General features: G+C 43.4%; 1 protein-coding gene across 6 annotated transcripts in view; it reads right to left on the minus strand.

Moving 5' to 3' along the window:
* The window catches only part of LOC147021948 (ankyrin repeat and fibronectin type-III domain-containing protein 1-like), a 443,484-nt gene that overhangs the window by 111,561 nt on the left and 309,627 nt on the right, over nucleotides 1–22,296 (minus strand). For all 6 annotated transcript variants that reach the window (XM_085892412.1, XM_085892411.1, XM_085892413.1 and 3 more), the window contains 3 exons: nucleotides 21,571–21,781; nucleotides 17,199–17,393; nucleotides 16,837–16,950 (listed from right to left, as the gene is read on the minus strand). In XM_085892412.1, the coding sequence (XP_085748538.1) occupies nucleotides 16,837–16,950; nucleotides 17,199–17,393; nucleotides 21,571–21,781 (520 nt within the window). The remainder of the gene's footprint in view (nucleotides 1–16,836; nucleotides 16,951–17,198; nucleotides 17,394–21,570; nucleotides 21,782–22,296) is intronic.

The raw sequence follows: 22,296 nt of genomic DNA on the forward strand, positions 1-22,296 counted from the left end.
AATCATCATCATCATCATCATCAATGGACTTGACAGAGCGAAGGTGTTGCTGAAGCAGTCTCTTAGCAAGGATTATGCTGGGTGGTTTGCTATATTTCCTCCTCAGCAGTCAGTTGGGGCAGAAATTTGTAAATTTGTTCAGTGACAACAGTAACTCACTAACTCTTCACGAAAGACACCCTGGAATCTTTAAAGTTCACCAATGAACAATGCTGGTAGATGGGTCATCCCAAGGGACGGCACACACATTAATGAATCACCCTGCTTGTAAAAGGTGTTTACTATTACCAACACCAGGTAATCTATGATAGATGCAAATTTTAGAGCCATTTCAATCCTCTCGTAGATGTCAAACATCGCCCTCTGTTGGATGACTCAACAAAGTTTAGCATAAACATACATACAAACATACATGGGGAGCATGCACCACAGCGTATCGCTGCATCCACTTTCCACCGGTATGGGCCTCCGTACTCCAGAGGCCTCCGTATGGCTACCCCCCAGGCAGATGCTAGCCCATCCCCATCTCTAAGGGATAAGACATTCCAGGCACTCACCGAAAGGGACCGCCTCAGGTTAACCTGAGGAGACAGTCATCTTGTGGACGACACCTCAGCACCACCCCAACACACACCTCAGTGTGTTTTGCGGAATTAAGTGTTTTGTGATGGCAGAAGTGCAAATCTTGCCACCAACCTCGAGGGAAGGTAACCAACTGCAGGACGTCCACAGATGCAGTTGACACCAGATATGGATGGCCGTTGGCGTCCTTTGGCAAGTTTTGTATTTAATCCTGCTGGGTGTCTATATCCATACACCCTGCACACCAGGGGAACCTGGTCGGGGGAGCCAGTTTAGTCGCCGACACTCGACTAAGAAAAAGTTAGTGCGGGTTTACATGTTACCCGTAGCAAGTCACACATCTGATGTGGCCTGACCTGACAATCAGGTTCCGAATTATGTAGATCTGACCTTTCCAAATTAACTTTTTTATTTATAACTGAAGAGATCAAACTAAACACTGTTGTAGTTGAAGGAGGTTACATGGCAGGAATACCTGCAAAAAACATGTACAAATCAAAATTCACTGGTTGAAAAAGTATTTAGGCCCTTAGGTAAAGCATCCACTGTTTTGTTGCTGAATATCACATGTCTTTGATCCACACCCACATACCCTTTTCAGAAAATAATTTTGATTTCCCATCCATAACACACCCATCAGCAACATTCCAGCCCATCACCCACCAGATCACGCATCTCATCGAGACCACGGAATCCCCTGTTTCCGTGCGTGATTGCCGACAATACACCAGAAATTATGTCGCCCGCCAGGAGCTTGACTATATGTTATAACATGGGATCATCAGACCATCGTCCAGCAGTTGGGCTTCAACGCTACACATGGTACCCAAAAATATACTCGTGGATTGGTGTCCTTGTGGAGAATACCGGTCCTTAAACAGTGTGACTATTTAAAACCGTTACCCCCATTCCACACGTTCAGGATTTTACTGCTTCACTCCAGGGCGCTATAATCTTCTCCAAGGTTGACCTCATTCATGCATACCAGCAGATGTTCTTGTGGATCCAGATGACATAACAAATACAGCAGTCATCACAACATTTGACCTGTTTGAATTCCTTCGAATGTCGTTCGGCCAATGCAAATGCCACTCAAACCTTTCAACATTTTATTGATCAGGTGATCGGGGAATTACACTTCTACGATATGTATATGGATGATATTATAATCACCAGCACAAATGCAGTAAAACATCAGGAATACCTACACGTCCTCTTCACCCTTTTGCAAGACTTAGGCAGCAGCATTATTCCAACAAAGCGCATATTCGGTGTTCTGGAGTTGAATTTCCTCAGCCACTGTGCGAACTGCTCAGGGATCCGTCCACTTAAGGAGAAGGTGCAGATTATTCGGGATTTCCCGTTACTGTCATCTCAACATCAACTGCAAGAGTTTTTGGGCTTCGTCAACGTTTACCATCAATTTATTCCAATCCGATGGTCGGAGCCAACCATGTCAACCTTCCACATCATCAAGGATGCAATGGACAATGCCTCACTCCTGATTCATCCAAAATCAGAGGCACCAACATGCCTGCTGGTAGATGTATCTGAGGTTGGGGTGGGTTCAGCCCTTCACCAGTTCATTCATGCCGACTGGCATCCACTGGCCTTCTTCTCTAAAACATTGAAACCAACAGCACAAGTACAGCGCCTTCAATTGGGAATTACTCACTGTGTACCTCACCATCAAACACTTCTGCCACTTCTTAGAGGCCAGACCATTCTCTGTCCTGACTGGCCACAAACCTTTAACTTTAGCTCTATCCACCCATTCGGACTACACCGGTAGCTGACATCATCGCACCAACCATCGTCAGGGCCTTTGTCCACATTTGGATCGTACATTTTGGCTTTCCATCAACAATCACTACAGATTGTGGTAGCCAGTTCGAATTGGCTCTATTTCGCGAGCTGTCTGAACTCTTGAGTGTGTGAACCACCATTCCAAATCCAGCAGCAAATGGTATGGGGAGAATTTCCACTGCCAACTCAAGTTTTCCCTGAAAGTGCATGACAACTCCATGCACTGGACGGATGACATACTTGTGGTCCTGCTTGGTGCATGAGCTGCTCTAAAATATGACATCGGATGCTCTACTGCAGAGGTCATGAACAGTGCACTGCTTAGCCTCCAATGATAATTTTTCACACCGTCCTATGACACCTTGTCCGAATCCACCAACGAAACCAGCCAACTGCATTCAGCCATGCAGGGCCTCCAGGAAACATTGACACATACGCCTTCATCACGCCCAGTTTTTATTCCCCAAGAATTCTCTACAAACACCCACACAATCGTACAGCATGATGTTGTCCAGAAACCCTTGCAGCAACTTTATGACGGATCTTACAAAGTTCGACAATTCTCCGATAAAACATTGGACAATCTTATTTCCGATAAGATAAGACAGTTCTGCAATTCTTCATACTCGATTTTAATGGTGGTTGTGATACAGTCTCCATGGATTGCTTGAAGTCAGCTTTTCTTGACCCAGCACAAGAGCCGACCCTCCCACTGACCAAGGAGTTGACACCTACTGCAACGATACCTTTACCACCACCGTATAAAACTCACTCTGGGCGTCATGTTCACTTCCCAGCACAATATTTGGAAGAGTGCATTTTGCTTGTTGTCCATTTTTCCTTGCTATGACTTTTATTGTTTTTACATGGACAGTCCACGTCTCTTCTCCGACATCCTACACCATATTGTGTTTTGTTTGTACCTTCCGCTTGATGAACGCATTAGGAGGGGGGAGTAGTGTCGTGGCATAATTTTGCCTTCATATCCACACAGGGCCAGAAAGAATGATCATACAATAACTGGGTCCATTAGCAATCTTGTGATAGCAACTTTTATTTCCCGTAAAAAGGTAAAAAAAAAGTCAAACATTATAGCAAAGCTATGGACATGCACCTTTGGCACAGGTTCAATCGAACACACGCATTGTAACCCAAATTGCCAGAATGCTTGGTCATACAATAACCTGGATCCACTCTTATGGTTAAAGCCTTTTTATACAAAAAAGGTTAAAAAAATATCTGAATTTACACATGTACCACAGCCTAAAGGCTGAAATACATGGTGAATCAAACATTTGCATTCTAACCAGAAAGGCTGGAATGCATAGTCATGCAATAACCTGTGTCACCTCCTCAGAAGGAGTGAATTCCCCTCAAAAGTTGAGCTTGCAAACTATACCATATGGTATAACAATCAAATAGTACTTCACTCAATAGTGCCTATGAACCCTTGTCTCACACGAGCAGTTGGTGCTGATTGTTTGTAGTGGGTGGTTCTGTCTTTTACAGGCTACGTACGCTCACTGCAGACTGCACAGCTTAAGTCAGAAGTACGTTTTAACTGAAAATGTTATTTTCTGGCTGACTAAATCCCTGTAAACAGTGTAATGGATGCCGAAATAGGGCACCCACTCTTGGTCAGAATCCTTGCAGCAAGACAGGACTTCGGAAATGACGTAATGCACCCCAGAATGCTCGGGAGCATGCACAGAAACCCCTAGAAACAGCGGTGTTTATGGCACCTCAATGTATATTGTGTGTGCGAGATATGGATTGTAACATAAAATTGCTCACAAAACTAAGAAAAGAAGCCGAAAATACTTTAAAAGTACTTGAGAGAAAGGGGTGTGACTCTGCACAGAAAAAAAGAGTTGGAGACCTATCTCAGCTCACCAAAAAGGCAGCACCCATATTTCACACTCTCAAGGATGTGGCACGGCGCAAGGCCCGAGTGGACAGGTGTGTGCCACAGAAACCCCGGATGGATCGTGACCAGTGAATGGACTTTCATCCATCGGTGAGTTTAGCAGGTAGGTAGAATGCCCAGCCATGATGTTGTGTGATGGCACAGGAAAAAAATTTGAGGGCCAGGCCCTAAATTGATGAAGCACCAATGTGCGAGACGACAGGAAAATTTGTTGCATACAAACTCTATAGGGGGTGTAATTGCAAAAGAAGAAATGGAGTTTTGTGATGTTAGGTTTGGATGGGGATGTTCCCCTTTGGTACCATTGTTGTGTGATTGCGGCCGATGGATAACAGGGTAGGATAATTGGATTTTGAGTGGACCCATTGTGTCCCAAATTTTTAGTAGGGGTATGTCCATCCCCCATTGGGCTACTCCGTTGACGAGCCTTGTGGTGTCACGCCACCTAATTTATTTGACACTGTGCAACTGTGTTGATTTCCACTCAGGAGATTGGGTTAGTTAGAGGGATCAAATGACCCAGGAGGGAGAGATTAGATAGCAGGGCTCAGAGGGTTAGAGTTAGTTGTATGTGTTTAGTTTCAAAAGTTCGGAAATTTAGCGTAAGGCTGTCCGTGTGAGTCAGTTAGCTGAGTTATGCAACGCATTAGGTTTATTATTTTTGGGACATATATTTGAAATGTCACACTCAGGGACATGTAGGTAAGTTGTTTCAGAGGGAAGCAACACCTACACGTCACATGAATGCCTAACGACTCGGGTTGAATCTAGTAAAAGGGAGGGGGGTCGTGTTGTGGTTCTATGAAGCTGGCACTACTCCAAAGCAATGCTATCCAACATATAGTAATCATATATAATCCAACATATATAATCCCAAGCTAGTTGTCACATTAGTATTTATTTTTTTAGCCCTTCCATAGGTCTCGTGGGTAAATGGGACAAGATGAGTTGCATAAGGCTTTTAGTTAGGTCTTCAATCCCTTTTTCATATTTTTGTCTATTCATTTTACTTTACACACAAACCCCGCCATACATACATGCATGCACGCCAGATCAGTGACACTACCGAAGGAGGCGCAGGAATGACGAATATCACCGCAGCCTCATTTGCATAAGCACGCCGTTTCCCTGTTCAAACGGCGTATCACTAACCAACAACTCACTTCAGACCTTTACCACACACCACATAACTACATTGCTCACCGTGATCACTACAAATGCCTTCCAATAATCCCCACAACAACCTATGCCCGACTTCTTCACCACAAATGCCACAAACGTGACCAACCACTTCAACCTCATCACCACAATCGCCTCAACCGCTTTCAATGCTTCAAGTACTTTACCGCAGATGACACAGCGTTTCTCCCACCTCACTATAACCGCTGTAACTGCCATCAACTCCCTGGATGCTCACAACAGTTATTGGGATTGCTGGGGAATGGGGAACATATCGGGTGCCTGCGAGCCAGAATACTTTGGTGTGTTACTTGAAGTGCAAATATGTGCTGGGGCTCGTTCACGTCTGGATAGTTCTGGAACTCCTCTGACTAACAGCATTCGGATGGAGTCCAGGGAATGTTTGTGGCCGGAGAGTATTTGTTATGTCATCTGCTCGCTGCATAGAAACAGGCTGACCTGGTTGATAACACTGCAAACTTTTGCCTTGTGCCTATCAGCTGATCCCGTAGTTGAATTGCCAAATGTCTCACCCTCCCATTTTTGGAAGTCAAATGAGTACAAGAGGGATTGCTTTGGAATTCTAGTTAGTGGAGTTCATTTGAATGCCTCAGTGAATCATTGAATGTTCTTCCTCAGTATATACAAAATTAAAGATTCTCTTTTGTATGGTGATCCATCGTGTGGAAATAGAGTTCTTTTCCACCACGTGACAGAGTCTGCAAGAAACTGAGGCCATTTTCGGCTCTGGAGTCTGGTGGGGCGGGGCTACTTTTCAGGGTGGAGTCTACACACCAATGGGGATCTGTTGAAACGTCTACAGAGCCTTTTGGTCCACTTTATGGTTCCTCTTCCGCCTGGGCTCTATAAAGAGAGAGTGAATCAGCCTCTCTTTTGTCCTGTGTCCTGGTCTCTTTTCATCCTGGGTCTTTCTTCCTTTGGCCAGAGTCTTCCCAAACTGAGTGCCGTTGTCTTGCGAACGAGAGCCAAGCTGAAAGGGCAGCACTGAATAGATGCCTGGTCATTGCTGGGTCGATGCCGGGGCATCACTAGGTCATCGGCTGTTGGCTCCCATAATTAAATACATCTTCAGGCTCTTATACACTCACATGAAGTCTATCCTCTCACACGTTCTTTTCTTTCCTTTGTTTCTCCAATTCCCCACTGCACCACATTTTACACCTCCCACTCATGCACTGAAGACACCCCAGTTTTCTTCCCTCTTTCCCCCTCCTAAGTGATTGGGTTGTGTGGAGGAAATAATTCTATTAATGTATTCTAAATTGTAATTGTGCTGGTGTTTTATAAATTTAATTTTTATGCTATAAGTCGAAGTCGAATGTCAGTGTTCCTTCCCTTTGGCCAAGAGTCTTTGCCCTAAATGTTGATAAAAATTGTCTTGTTATGGAACAATGTGACCTGGGCTGATAACAGCAAACTTTTGCTGTAATTACATCATGTGCTTCTCACCGAGAAGACACGTACTGCAGTTAGAGTTAACAGCCCCCACCGCTCTCCCATGAAAAGCATATAAATGCCCTGAAATGTAATCTTGTTTTTAGTGCAAGCACGTGAGGATGTATACCATCTCAGTGGGTTGTACTCCAAGAGAGGGCAAGCACGTGTGGATGTATACCATCTCAGTGGGTTGTACTCCAAGAGAGTGCAAGCACGTGTGGATTTATACCATCTCAGTGGGTTGTACTCCAAGAGAGTGCAAGCACGTGTGGATTTATACCATCTCAGTGGGTTGTACTCCAAGAGAGTGCAAGCACGTGTGGATGTATACCATCTCAGTGGGTTGTACTCCAAGAGAGTGCAAGCATGTGAGGATGTATACCATCTCAGTGGGTTGTACTCCAAGAGAGTGCAAGCACGTGAGGATGTATACCATCTCAGTGGGTTGTACTCCAAGAGAGTGCAAGCACGTGTAGATTTATACCATCTCAGTGGGTTGTACTCCAAGAGAGTGCAAGCACGTGAGGATGTATACCATCTCAGTGGGTTGTACTCCAAGAGAGTGCAAGCACGTGAGGATGTATACCATCTCAGTGGGTTGTACTCCAAGAGAGTGCAAGCACGTGTGGATGTATACCTCCACAGTGGGTTGTACTCCTTGTTACTTAATTTGCTATCAAGTATAATAAAACTCTCTGATGTAATGTACATTCATGTTGTGGAAAATGAATTAATCGGTGTCTTTGATTTGAGTCGGTTAAACAGTGTTTTTGAAATGTAAGAGAAATGAAATAGAACCAGTTAAAGTTCCACAACAACATTGAGGAATTCTAAACGATCACAACGAGGCTTCAGAAGTCAACAATCAGGCCGAAAAAAAATCCTCAACAGTTGCATAGGTCTGTTGACCGCGCAAGGCACAACGAGTTCGCTGACACCTCAACTGTTTCTCTCTCTCTCTCCCTCTATAGCTAGCTCTAATTTTCTCGGGTGTGTGTCTAATGGCGTCTGTAACGTGTATAATATAAGTTAAGATTGTAGAAGTTCATATTGGGTTAACTCTGTTCTGTGTCCTCTTTTTGTACATTGCAGTTCTTTTGCTGCGCCCAAGAATCCTTGCTTTCCCTGCCGTACACTTGTGAATAAACCCCTTTACTGTGCCACATGACCCTTCCTAGCCGGTGATTGCAAATAAATTGCTTATGATAGAAATGAACCCAGCCCGTTTCATCTTTTCCTTCATTGGTCTAGCATGGTCCGCACATGAGCTTAGGCAGGGAGTTCTACCCCAATAATCTGTTACAAGCCGGTGTGTACTTGGCAGCTCTGCTCGGCTGCACCTGATAGGGTAAGTTTAACGCAAATATGCACCCAGGGCACATGAATTGTTCAGAGTGACAACAGTAACTCACTCTTCATGAAAGACACCCTGGAATCTTTAAAGTTCACCAATGAACAATGCTGGCAGATGGGTCATCTGGATTAACGTTCTCCCAAGGGGCGGCACACACATTAATGAAAGGTGTTTACTCTTACCAACACCAGGTAATCTATCATAGATGCAAATTTTAGAGCCATTTCAATTCCCCTTAAAGAAATGGTGGTTGTGAAGCAATCCCTCAAGTTGTGAAGTTGTGAATAATCAAAAGTTGTGAAGCAAAGTGAAGTGAAGATAGACCCCTCTTGGCACAGACGTCCACACGTGATATATCATGCAAGGTAATGTAGCCCTGTATGATTGGCTGTATCAACAGGCGTTTGTTGTTGACTAGCAATCCGCCGATGCACAGAGTTATCATCAGTGCCTGGCGGCCTCAGGACCGGCTGTTCATGAGGAACCCGGGTGCTTCCCAGTCAGCTTGCTTCCCAGTCTTGTGGTCAGCGTCAAACCCTGAGTATGCAACAATATATATGTATGCATGTATGTATATATATATATATATATATATATATATATATATATATATATATATATATATATATATATATATATATATATATACATATAAAAAACTAGCATGGTATGCTTATACATTGTAAGCAATAACGAATCGTGCTTCCCCGTTGTCTCAGGTTGCTCACCTGCATTTGATTTTTCCCTTCGCATTCTGCGAAAGGTTATGTTTTGGTCGACGTGTATTTATTTATTTATTTATTTATTTATTTATTTATTTGTAATCTTGTGATTCGTATAACTCAAAAAGTATTAAACCGAATTGCATGAAATTTGGTGGGATGATTGGTTATTAGCCAGGAAGCATTCGATTAGATTTTGGGATCGTTCGGGTCAAAGGTCAAGGTCACGAAAAGGTCAAAATCGTCTTTTTACGATAACACGGTCAATTTTTATTCAATTTGCATGCAACTAACGCCAAAATGTTCAGAATTCAATGCCTCATCTTGTGATATGCAATATGACACAATGACGCCCATACTCTTGTTACCGGTTAGGGGTCAAAGGTCAGGGGGGTCACGACCTTGAAAAATATGCGGTTTTTGTCATAACGCGGTCAATTCTTGTCCGCTTTACATGAACCCAGCACCAAAATGTTCAGAATTTAATGCCCAATCTTGTGACAATGACGTCATAACACATGTCACCAGTTGGGGTAAAATGTCGGGGGGGGGGGTCACGCCCTTGAAAAATATGCGGTTTTCGGCATAACTCAGTCAATTCTTATTCGATTTGCATGAAACCAGCATCAAACCATTTCCCCACACTCATACCAAGAACAAAAAAGTAGTGGTGGCGAAGGTATGCACTCTATGAGTGCCCGTTCTAGTTCATTTATGTTTTTTCATTTATTTATATTTTCATTTACGGATGCTTTCCAAAGGTTTTTTTTTTATTTCTCCTGGTGTATTGGCTACGATGTCCATCAGCACGCAAAATTTTGGCTTCCTCCATCACCCGGAAGGCACCGATCTTTAATATCAGTCAGTGTGTCAGCGAATCAATGAGTGAGTGAGTGAGTCAGTCAGTGGTTAGAATGAGCTTTATATATTACTTGCGGGGTATGCTTACACATTGTGTATAGCATACAAAATGTGCTTCCCCATTGTCTCGGGTCGCTCACCTTCAATTGATTTTTCATTTATTTATTTTCATTTTTTTTCATTTATTAATATTTTAATTGACGGATGCTTTCCGACATTTCTGTGATTTTTCCTGGTGTATCAGCTTCGATGCCCATTGGTACACAAAATTATTGTGCTTCCAAATTATCTCGGGTCGCTCACCTGCATTTTTTTCATTTACATATTTTTAATTTTTTCTTCATATATTTGTATTTAAATTTATGGATGTTGTGCGACGACATTTATCAACCCCCTGGGAGGATAAAGCACATTCACATAAGATTAAAACTAGTTGTGCCACAGTATTCTGTTTCGCAACTAGGTAATATTGTGTACATAGGGAATAGATGTGTCGTGTGAATGAAAGTTAAATGAAGTTAATGTTCTTTCCTTCTATGACATTTTCATCCTGAACCATTTCTCGCAAAACACACACAAACTCGCATCAAGATGTCCCATCTTTCCTTTAGCAGAGAAATTGTGGAGAACTTCGCTCAAGCTCAACGGAGGCTTCAGATGGAAGCCATCCATCAAGTCTGACAGATGGGCACTAATCTTCAAGCTCCCTCCCATTTTCCAAAAAGTAATCCTTGCAAGGGCCTGTTCCACCAAACAGGCACCATTGTTAGTTCGAAAGATGGGAACACACCAATCCCCGCCAAGGGGAGCCCTGACCAACCCCACAAGTCCTGCGCCAATGAGGGGTCATGAAACCGAGGGATGAGGGAGGGGGCGGAGGAATAAAGGAAGGAATGCACAGAGCTTACAGTCAGAATTTGGGGTACAGAGAGAATTCGGGGTTCATAATCAAAATTCTGGGTTCATAGAATTTGGGGTACATAAAAGAGTACTTTTCCTTTCACTCCACCTCTTCCACATGGACATAAATCTTTCTCCGAAGCTTTTTCTTCACTCTTCCAACTTTCTTTCTTTCATTTATTGACATTCTTCCTATCTTTCTGACTCCATTATTTTCTTCTGGACTTTCTGTGGCTTTCACCCTCACACAGATGCACACCTGTAAGTCTGGCGTGACCACCTGTAACCTGGTTGTCCCCATACTACCACAGAGCCACTGCCTCACCTCACAACACGGCACGAGATTCCCGCCAGTCACACAGTCCATCGTGTTCGACCGGAGAACATACAACTCCCACATGACCGGAGCACTGACAGAGCGGAGGAAGGAGACCAGGAGGGAGTGCACAGTAGGTGAACTTGAACCACCGAGCAGTGGCCGATTGCAGCTTCAACCATGGTTGCAAAAGGTGCATTGGGGAGTATAAAAGACCCCACACTACTGTATTTTCATGCAAATACCCCACCTCTGAGTAAGATTAAAAAAGGTTATCGAGGAAAATTTCAGCCACGTATAACCCGCACATGGGTATACCCCGCAAGCCAGCTTTCCTTTACACATGAGCAGAGGGGGGGGGGAAGGGGCGAGGGGGGGGTGAGCAGTTACCAAGTTTTTTGTAGAGCGCTCACTAAGTGGCTGAAGCACCAAAGCAAGCAATCCATTCAAAACCGTTAATAAGGAATGGCTTTGCAAGCGCCAGCTTGCTGCTTGGTGACTGAACACACCCCTGGAGATATGCAATGTCTGTGTTTCCAGCAGCCAACACGGCTTTGTTGTCAATGGCCAATGAACGACTCTTTTCACATTAAACTGTGGCAAATTGCCAATTGACATTAAAATGAATATCTTGAGAAAGTTGTAATAATTAAAGTTTAATTTACCGATGCGAACAGAAACCAATTGCTCATGCATTAGGAATGTATAAATACCCTGTATATAAATGAGTGGGTCTTGGTTTTTCATTTATATGTTGACTGCTTTTGACATTTGCACGTGGTACATGATTGAGAGCCTCATTGGTATGCATCTCTGTCTGCGCTGTCACTGATGATTCACCAATAAACGATGAAACCAGTCTGGCAGCTGAGGGGGTGTACAGCATTGGGATTCTCATGTATGTGTTGTCATAATGTCTTCACTCGTACTAGCTGTGAAGACATTCACTATTTGTGAATGTCTTTACAGCTGTAGAGGAACTCTGAGAAAGGTTTGAAACAGCAAAAGGGCTTGCCTTGTGTAGCCTTTCGTGGTTGCTTTATGCAGCTTTCTTTGGCTTGAAGAGTATGGGAGGAGACAATGTGTGTGTGTGTGTGTGTGTGTGTGTGTGTGTGTGTGTGTGTGTGTGTGTGTGTGTGTGTGTGTGTGTGTGTGTGTGTGTGTGTGTGTGTGTGTGTGTGTGTGTGTGTGTGTGAGTGAATGACAAGCGGGTTGCTCGGACCCGCCACTTGACCTCCGACCCTGAAGGCGACAAACCACAGATAACTCCACAACCCCAAGGGGTTGCTGAGCAACTGCAGACACCAGTTGAGGCAACAGAATCCAGCACGATCCTCGTGCGTCGTACCCAGTTATCACGTGAGCTCACTTCGTGGTCCCAAATGGGGAACTGCACTTCTAACTTCCCACCCTGTCTACTTATTATGCATGGCCAAGCGAAACCATAGGTGCGAGGTCGGCTATCTAGTGGAGTAAATTAATGGGATAGAACTTCTCGTCTTTTACATGCTATGTCTAACCGATGAAAGAAAGACACAATTGAGCAGGTTTGGAAACAAATCTTGTGTTGATTTTTACAAAAGGCACATGTTTACAGGCACGTATTTACAAGTGTATTGATTGCAGTGTCACATAAGAAACAGTCTTAACCCAGAAAGAAGAAGTCGGGGCGTGTTGGCAACCCCTTCCTCAACCGTATGTGAGCAGGCTTGGTCCCTGTGGTTCTCAACGAGGTGTCAATGCAAGTGAGTGAGTGAGAGATGCAGGTGGGAGGTGCGCTGTCATGCAGTATAGCGTGGTGCTTAGCTCTGAAAAGAACTGTTCGGGGATGACTATCGAGTTAAGAACCATTGCAGTGGTTGTACCCCCCCCCCCAATGTAACTTTGGGGCCAAATATTCCCCATTCTTCCCTGCTGCCCGTATTTATCAGGGCAGCGCAGTCATGATCAGAGTGCCGATCGGTCCACATGGACCGGCCATTTCCCTCTTCTCTTCTATTCTCTTTTCTCTCTCGATGTTTCTCTCTCTATCTTTGTTGTGACTCTGGCTTCGTGAAGACAGGGATACACCATCCTGGATGTGGGGGATCTCTGGGTCACTCCTGGGAGATCAATTGGCTGTCTCCGTGCGGCGAGCTTGTTCGAGAGAACTGTCTGGATCTATGCAACAACAACAACTGTTGGGGGGACTTGTGTCGTTCGTGATGCCCCACAACAGGCAAGTCTTGCAGTTTATGCGCTGAAAGATGCAAGGTTATATCGTGCATGTTCAAAAGACGTGTAGGAAATCAGTTCTACCGGGATTTGGTCAGTACCCGTTCTGGTTGGCATTTTGGGGAGCACCGCACATCACGCCCTCGCATTCTGCTCGGTAACGCTCGGCGCCCTTGCATTCTGCTCGGTAGTGCCTTGCTCTCTGCTCGGAAGTGCCTGCTCCCCACTTGGAGCTTTCCCATTCCGCTTGGTGCTCCGGAAGTCCGGTCAACTCGGTCAGGTGTTCTACCCCCCCATGCCCCCCTCCCTCCGTACTGGACTGCGCCAGATCTGTACATCAACTCCATTCCAACCATTCTGTCCTGGGTTTTTATTGTTCCTTTTCGGTGTCGCCAATCATGTCCACTTTTGGCAACTGACCCAATTGGCTGAGGCACACTGCGATCCAGTGGCTGGGATTGGTTGAGGGGGGTGGGGCGGTGGTGGGGGAGGGAGGGGTGGTGTTCCAGAAAGAACCTCTTGATCCGCTTTGGCTGGGATTAAAGAGTGCAAATTGCTAATTGCCATTGTAATTTCGCTTTGATGCTAAATAATTATTAATTATAAATAATGATGTGCAAATTTCAAGTCAGGTGCTAAGTAGTCTTTTGAAACTGAGAGGCATAGTGGTGGTATGGAGAGGGGAGGGTTGCTGTGGTTTTTCTATACAGGGCGAGTAAGGGTGAATCGACATTCACAATCCCATGTTTTTAAGTGAAACAATAATAGTATCTTGTGTTTTAGCCAGTACAATGCTTTCTTTTCAGTCAGCAGTTTGAACAACAGCAGATTGTGTTGGTATAAAGACCCACATTAATAGTGGTAAAAGCTAAAAGAAAGACGAAACAAAGATTCAAAATGTTCAAATTTTGTATGTATGGCCACAATTTGCCTGTAAATGAGTTATGACTGATAGTGTATGCACGCATGTAAAAAAACACACACACACACACACACACACACACACACACACACACACACACACACCGTGTTTTTCATAAAACTGTTCCTCACAACAATTCAAATAATTTAATGAACAATAATGGCTAAAATAGTTGTTTGCCTAAAACCTAAAATGAGAACTTCAGTAACTTGTCAGCAAGTGACAGATTTTTTCACTGCCCGGATAATCAGCTGCTCTCCGTTCTTCATTGTGGTTTAGACCCTTTCACCCAGGATCAGTAATAAATGACCTCAGCTGTGTTCAGACAGTCAATCTGGCAATACAATCTCATTAAAAATAAAATTTGTTGTGGAGCTTGACACCAACCTGTTTACCTTCATTGCATGAGGATTTAATATAATATAATATATTCATAATGCTTATCGCCATTCCATGTTGTAATAATATGTATACCATCTTCCATTACCAGTGATTAAATACACACCTGAAACCTTGCAGATTACATGGACATAACCTAGCACACCCATTTTGCTTAACACTGAATCGAACTGTTATTCTAATATGAAGAATTGTCATTTTAACTGATTTCTCTTGTACTCCACTGTGCCCTCCAGCAACCACGGAAAATGTGTTAAAATGAATTTATCTGGATGTTTCTTCAATTTGTAAGAAGCAGTATAGTGTATTTTCCACTAAAACAGAAAGACAAAAAAAACCACACACACACACACACACACACACACACACACACACACACACACACACACAGTCACACACATTGTTTGGCAACTCAAGGTAAAGAATGAGCTAGTCACAATTTTATCTCTACTTCCTTGGACTGCCATCATTTATTGTACTGTCTGTTGCATCAGGCTGTTCGTCCTAGAGGTACGTACACGCACCTCTCAACTGTCTCTCCTGGGTTCAAATCTGAGCCCAGCTACAAACTGTCATTCCAGGAGTTTCACAGGCAGTGTGATTCATAAATATGTGTGCCATCCCTCGGTTGGACGGTAAACTGGGTATCCCATTTACCGGCATTAGTTGGTGGACCTGAAAGATCCCACAATGTCCTTCGTGAAGAGTGGGTGAGCTATCACCAGCACCATGAACAAATTCCAAATTTCTGCCCTAAACTACAGAGGGCACTGCATCAGCGGCATAGCCATGCCCTCAGCCAATGATGCCACCCGCAGCCTTGTGCTGCATAAAAAAGAGAAGTGGCTGTTTGTGCGTAACCAAATAATTCTAGTAATCGAAAACAACATTTTGTTAAGTACAGATGATAGATTACCCACAGGAAATTATCAGAAAATCCTTGAAAAAATAAAAATAAAAAAAAATAAAAAGTGGATATGAGGCAAAAAAAATTGTCACAAAAAGCAAAAACGGTATTTTCTCTAACATTTGGCTCACCATGCAATTTGGCATTAAGCACGAATAGAAATTATTCCAGAGATCGTTGGAAACCTGCAGGTTGCTTTTGTCTGCCACTCTAGAGATTGTGTTCAATTGTCAACCATCAGCCATTTCATGCACTCTAAACATAATACTTCATATTTGCAAAGTTGTAATGGTGTTTTTTTTAGTTTTCACAGGAACTTGCAGGGAATGGAAATATTCAAAGGACAATATTAATTTCACAAAAAAAACATTGATTACCTCAAGAACTGCTGATGCATATTCCTTTCAGAGTTGTCATTTGTGTGATAATACCCATAAGCTAGTTTTCTGTTGTCGATCGAAGGTCTCCAGAATACAGAGGCCACAGAATGACAGCTCGGGTAATTATGGATGTTGAATGAGAATTCTATCCAAATATTTTCTCAAAAAACAGAAAAATCCCACAGAAATTTGTCCTTGTGAAAAAGAGAATTGTTGGGCAAAAGAAACTAGTTTATCGGTTTCTCACTGATGACAATTCAGAGCAATTTTCAGGAAAAGGTCCTGCAGTACATCTTTAGTTACACTGCTGAGTAATAGCTGACTGCAGCAAATCTTAATGTGATGCTGAAGCTTTTAAAAATTAAATGTTTTTGGAAAGGCATTATACTTTTGACTTCATAGTCAAAAGTATAATTAAATTACTCATGTATAAACTGTAATTTGACAAACCTAGAACTTAAAACTACCATTTTCTTCAATCGTTCAGAAATAACCAAAGGTTGTGAAAATTTGCCAGATTCTTTATTTGTTGCATGAGTTAAGCTATTTATTCTCACCTTCCAGGGCGTGATAAATTAGCAGGTTTAAACGTGTAAGAAAAGTCACAGGTCCTTCTGATAGGATTTTCAACTCTCTTGGTTATAACCTCACAAAAGTTATACATGAAAGTTTTGAATTCCATTATTAACCCAAATTTTTAATGAAATATATAACAGGATTTTAAATCTGGAATAAGTTTGTAGAGACACAGAAGAACGTTGTTTCCTTTATGAAGCAAACTAAGAAGAGACCTTTATATTTCCAAGAAGAGACCTTTTTATCTGTTTAACAGGCTCCATCAAGACTGAACCAAATACAATGGTGGACAATTATAAATAGAAATGTAATTTAATTGTGACAAGTCCACACCTTTGTACTTGGTCACCATGGCCGAATTCATGCTCATTGGTTCTTCATATGATGCAGACAAGGTGCTGCTTCCAACCACAGAAAGACATACATTGGTTGGCACCTCTGGAGGACCTGGAGAGGAGAAGGGGCAGAAAAAGAGAGAGAAGACATGACAGAGATGGGGAGAGAGGGAGAGAGAGAGGGAGGTAGGGGGATATAAACAGGGAGATGGAGAAGGGAGAGAGGGAGAGAGATGAGGGTGGGGGGGGCATTAGAGAGTGACAATTAGTATTTGAAACACTTTCAGTAGTAATGTAAAGACTCAAAGGAAAACAGTGGTCAGATGAAAGAGAGCCAATGTTAATGGGTGTTTACTTTACCAGCATGCTGGAAACCAGCCTGCATGCGGCGGAGCAGCCTCAAACGCCACTCCCACGTGTGCAGCTGCCGCTCCGTGTCTTCTTCAGGTGAACCGGATTCAGAGCCTGCATGCACAGCAGCCATCTCTGTTGCACGTCGTGCAGCTTCGCTTGCCAGTGCTTCAAGATGACATGCTCGGCCCTCTGTGGTCATGACTGAAACATGGCAATGGAAAAAAAACCCATCATGTTAGGTACTACAGTATTTCGTTACGCACTAGCTTTTGTGACTGCTTTCCAAAAACAAAACAAAATCAGGCTGAAGTAGATATAGTTTGTATTTTAGACAGCGTAGAGCAGGAATATCAGAAATGGTTGCCAAGCAGTCATTAAGACAGTCTACCCTGCTTTGAAATTGGCTTCAGTTTTTCATTGGTGGCATCAAGCTATCCAGTTGGCTCGGTTGATATACTCTACACTCTCCATCAAAATATCTTGTTTGTGTCTAAGATAAAGGTACACAATTAATCTGTTTGCTGCTTTGCAATTCACTTGTGGACTTGTGTCAGCAACATGGGCAGAACATCACGTTTGCAAATGAAAATAAGTATTACTGGCAAACTACTCTGTCGTCCAATTAATGTAAACTTTGTGAAACAAGAAAACCGATTGATGCACTTGTCTACATCATGACTACTTGGTTTGACATCTGCTCCTGAATGTTTTATCTTGTAACAATTATGTGCTAGAAGGTTTATATTTAAATAACAATCTGTTGATCTATACCTACAAAAGGCAAAATTTGCCCCCCCCCCCCTCTCTCTCTTTGTATGTGTAATATGCATGGCAACATCTTTTAAGTTAAAAACTCCAAACTCGGGGTACAAATCCAACTTTATGTCGGGGTAACATCGACTATGTGGCGGCGGCCTCACGCGGGGGTGTGGGAGCAGGGGTAGGGCCATAAATTCTCTATGTAAATGTGTACCGTGTAGCACCACCTGGTGGGGGCAGAGGGTATTACAATTCTTCGTCCTGAGATGTTGCATCACTCTAGTATTTATTATGTACAGTTTTGTGCGCATTTTCCCAAGAAACCAACTTTGACACAGATGTCTGTAAGATACTTAAACAGAGCTCTTTGTTACTCAATTGTGAAGTTAATGATTTTCACTCAAATTACAAAACAGCTCTTAAGAAAATGCCCACTAACCCTTACATTTTAATGTTACAGTGACTCAACCTGTTCCTTATGATGTCGATGATGTAACCAAAATTAGTCCTGATTTACTTATTATGGTCATAAAAGCTTGTACATACTGTATGTATATATATATATATATATATATATATATATATATATATATGTATACATATATATATATATATATATATATATATATATATATATATACATATATATATATATATATATATATATATATATATATATATATATACATACATATATATATTGTTGCGAATTCGCACCCGCCGGCGTGCGAGCGGCCACGTAACTCGAATCGCGGCACGTCGCCCACCGGACGGACAATTCCGTCGTGACCCTCTCAAACTAACGCCGGGAACTAGTCACGGGTGGGCCTTTCAGCCTCACCACGATCGTGCCAATCGGCCCCCCGCGTGGGATAGGGTTGCTCGCCAAATTCGACCTACCTAAGTACCCACACGGAGGGTAGACCGGGCGATCGCACCTCGCCGCAGGTCGACTTCGGACACGGGCCACTTTAAGCGACCCATTCCGTACTATCGGGATAACCGAGCGGTGTTATCGTCAACCTTGACGGTTCCGATTAATTATCGGGCGTATTTAGCCCACTACCAACCCTTTACGTGAAGTAAGATGGAGATTCAATTAAAGAAAAGACGAAGCGAAACGGGAAAAACAGTTCAACATAATTCACATTTATTCCGCCGCACACGGAAAACACATATACAATTACAACAATTATGCACCAAAAGCAAATGTAACAAAAGGAACACAACAATGCAGATCTACTACCGACTACGCGAGCACACGGCAACACTTACACAGTTTTACTTTACAGACAGCACTGACAACACATATATTCAAAAGCAAAAGAAAAGGGCCACCCTCAACGACAAGGGGGCAGACGGGCCTGTGGGCCGAGACCGCGTGGAGCCTACCCGTCTTGTGATGAGCCGCAAAATGTCGCGGCGGTGCCCCGACTCCACGCTCCTCCGTGGGTTTCGTTGGCACTGCTTGGAATGGGGTGGGAACGGGGCCCCCTTTCCGCACTATCTCAGCGCGGGGGGGGGGGGTGGGAACAGGGGGGGTTGTTGATGCTCTGGGGAAAGAGGATAGCTGGCTTACTTGGGTCCCGCGACGAGCGACTCCACTGTGACCTCGACCGCGTTCCCAGCTTCCCCTCTCTGCAGCTCCCCGACAGACTCCGAACCCCGACAGACCGACTCTCCTCCAGACCCGTCTTGACTGCTGCTGCCACACTTCGCCGCCGCCACACCTCTCCAACTCGCCCGAGCCCGAAACAGAAACTGACTGAATTCGCCCCGCGCTCGGCGCTTTATAGTACGGCAGGAGAATCCATATGCAAATTTCCGGATCGGGATGAGCTCGGGGGCGGAGCCACGCTCGCCCATTGGATGGAGGAAAAGTGGGCGTGAACCTCCCCTGATCCTCGAATTTGCATATATCGATTCTACTCCGACGCGCCTGGAGGCAGGGCCAAATCTCCCCGCGCTTAATGATTGGAGGGGTCGGAAGTGGGCGTGTATCATTCCTGATCCGACTTTTCCTCGGAAAGGCCGCTTTTTGCACCCGCGGCTCAGCACGTGTCCCGCACGAGGCCAGGACAGCCTGACGCTCGGTGCCCACAAGCGGTGCGGGAATGGCGGTAGAAAGAGGAGAGGTGAAGGTGGTGGAGGGTCTAAAGTGGCGGTCCCTGGCCATGGTGATGCTTGGAATGGCGGTGATGCGATGGTTGCGAGAGCGAGTTGCGAAGGTAAAGCTCGTGGCTGTTGGCGTTGTTGTTGTTGTGAAGCGGAGTTGCGGTTGGTGGTTGTTGTGTGATGGCGGTTGAGATGTGGTTGGTTCAAAATAAAGATAGAACAGAAAAACGGCTATCTTAAAGGGTAGCAGCCCGAATGAATCACATTTATTCCCTCTAAACAACGGGATTGGGGCTAACTACACATGTACTTACAGAGATATCTCACCTACGGGACCTGAATGGTGGTTTGTGAATTTCCTCAACCACAACAATATATATATATATATATATATATATATATATATATATATATATATATATATATATATATATATATATATATATATATATATATATATATATATATATATAATGTCATGCAAACACATTAGGATAAAGGAGTGTGTTTGAGATTGTGTTTACACAGGTATTCATAGACAATCGAGAAATTAACACAAAATGTGAATTGAGACTGTCGCCATTTTCTCAGATGGGAATGACAAATAGGCCAACCCATGCCCATACTAGTTGATTAGGGGACATAGTATCTTATTCTTGTGGATGGTAGCTTGGCTGCCAAGTAGCTATCATTTTGATGGGATACGACTATGCCGCTGATGCTGTGCCTCATACCATTACCCTGGTACTCATTTTGCCAACCTCGGAAGGGTAACAGGCTGAGTCAACCCCACCTGGTGTTAATTCAGTGGCCAATGGGGCTCAAACTCAGGACCCTAATATCCCAAGCCATCCACCCTCAACCACTAAGCCAACACCAGGCTGGGACATGGTATAAACGTTTGGTATTCACCAAGTATTTAACCAAGCTTGTTTGGAGAGTGAAGGATGCATTTATATGCCACAGTGAATATCTCATTTAAAAAAGGTATTTCATTTGAAATGGCTTCGCTTTCGGTCCTGACAGCCTGTCAGAATGATCACTGGTCATCACTTGTGTCAAATAACTTGAACATCTCGTTCATTATTCATATCAATACCCACTGCTTTTGTTCATTTTTACAATGAATACTGAAAGTTACAATCTACACATTGTGATTATGTATGCAAATAATTTTGGAATTTTGACCCACCCCATTTGCTCCATGCTGCCCTATTCCCTGCCCATTCTTACCGATATCACCTCTAAACGTTATTTTTGTTGTTGTTGTTCCCACTATTTTTCATCTCCCATATCCACACGTTTCTCTTCTATCCTTATATTCCATTGTCGTTGTTTTCTCAATAATATTATTCCTGATTAGCCTTCTTCTCCACCATGTTCTCTCTCTCATCTTGTATGATATAACATATAGTATGATATAACAACTATATTGGTGGATCCATGAATGTATCTGTGCTTGTGTGTAAAGGAATAGGATGAGTGCCAAAGTGCCAGGTCTCACAGTGTGGGCTTTCCCTCGCGCCAGCATTCAGCAGCGCTCTCGCCAGAGGCAAGTTGTTTGTCATGATGGCCACATCAAGTGGGGTGAGACCCTCGCTGTTGGGCGTGTTGAAGTCCAGATCTTCCGCTGAATGGCGGCTTAACAAAAGTTGCACCATCTCCAGGTCCTGCAGTTCAACAGCCTCAAATAGAGCTTCACTCGATGAAATGTTCTGTAATTGAGGAATTTGTTACCAGGTTGGAGGGAAGTTAAAAAGGGAGGGACTTTGTACTCAAGTTAAACAAATTCTCACAACAGCAGATCAACATCATTTTTCTCCCAACTCCCTCTCGATCCCCAGCATTCTTTGTGAGTAAAGTGGAAATAACTAACAATTACTACATAACAGCATCATACATAACAATACTGGTTGCCACCAATATTATTAAGAAGAATATAATCCAAACTCTATTACAAGGAGTTACAAAGAACTTCAATGCAGGAAGAGGAAATTAGGCCCATCAAGCCTGCACAATCCTACTAATATCCAAATACCCCATATCCCTACAGCTATTAGATACCTATGTAACTCATATTTAAATCTATCTCCTGTTTCTGCTCTCACTACCTTTACATATGGAGACCATTCCATGCATTTACTACTCTATGAATGAAAGACTATTACAAGGTCATACAGAAAAGGTCCTACAGCCTTACTCTGAATGAAAAAGGTCTTACAGCCTGACT

This window comes from Eptatretus burgeri, chromosome 8, assembly GCF_056783735.1.
Source record: "Eptatretus burgeri isolate ZD-2024b chromosome 8, Ebu_testis_v1, whole genome shotgun sequence".
NCBI lineage: Eukaryota > Metazoa > Chordata > Myxini > Myxiniformes > Myxinidae > Eptatretus > Eptatretus burgeri.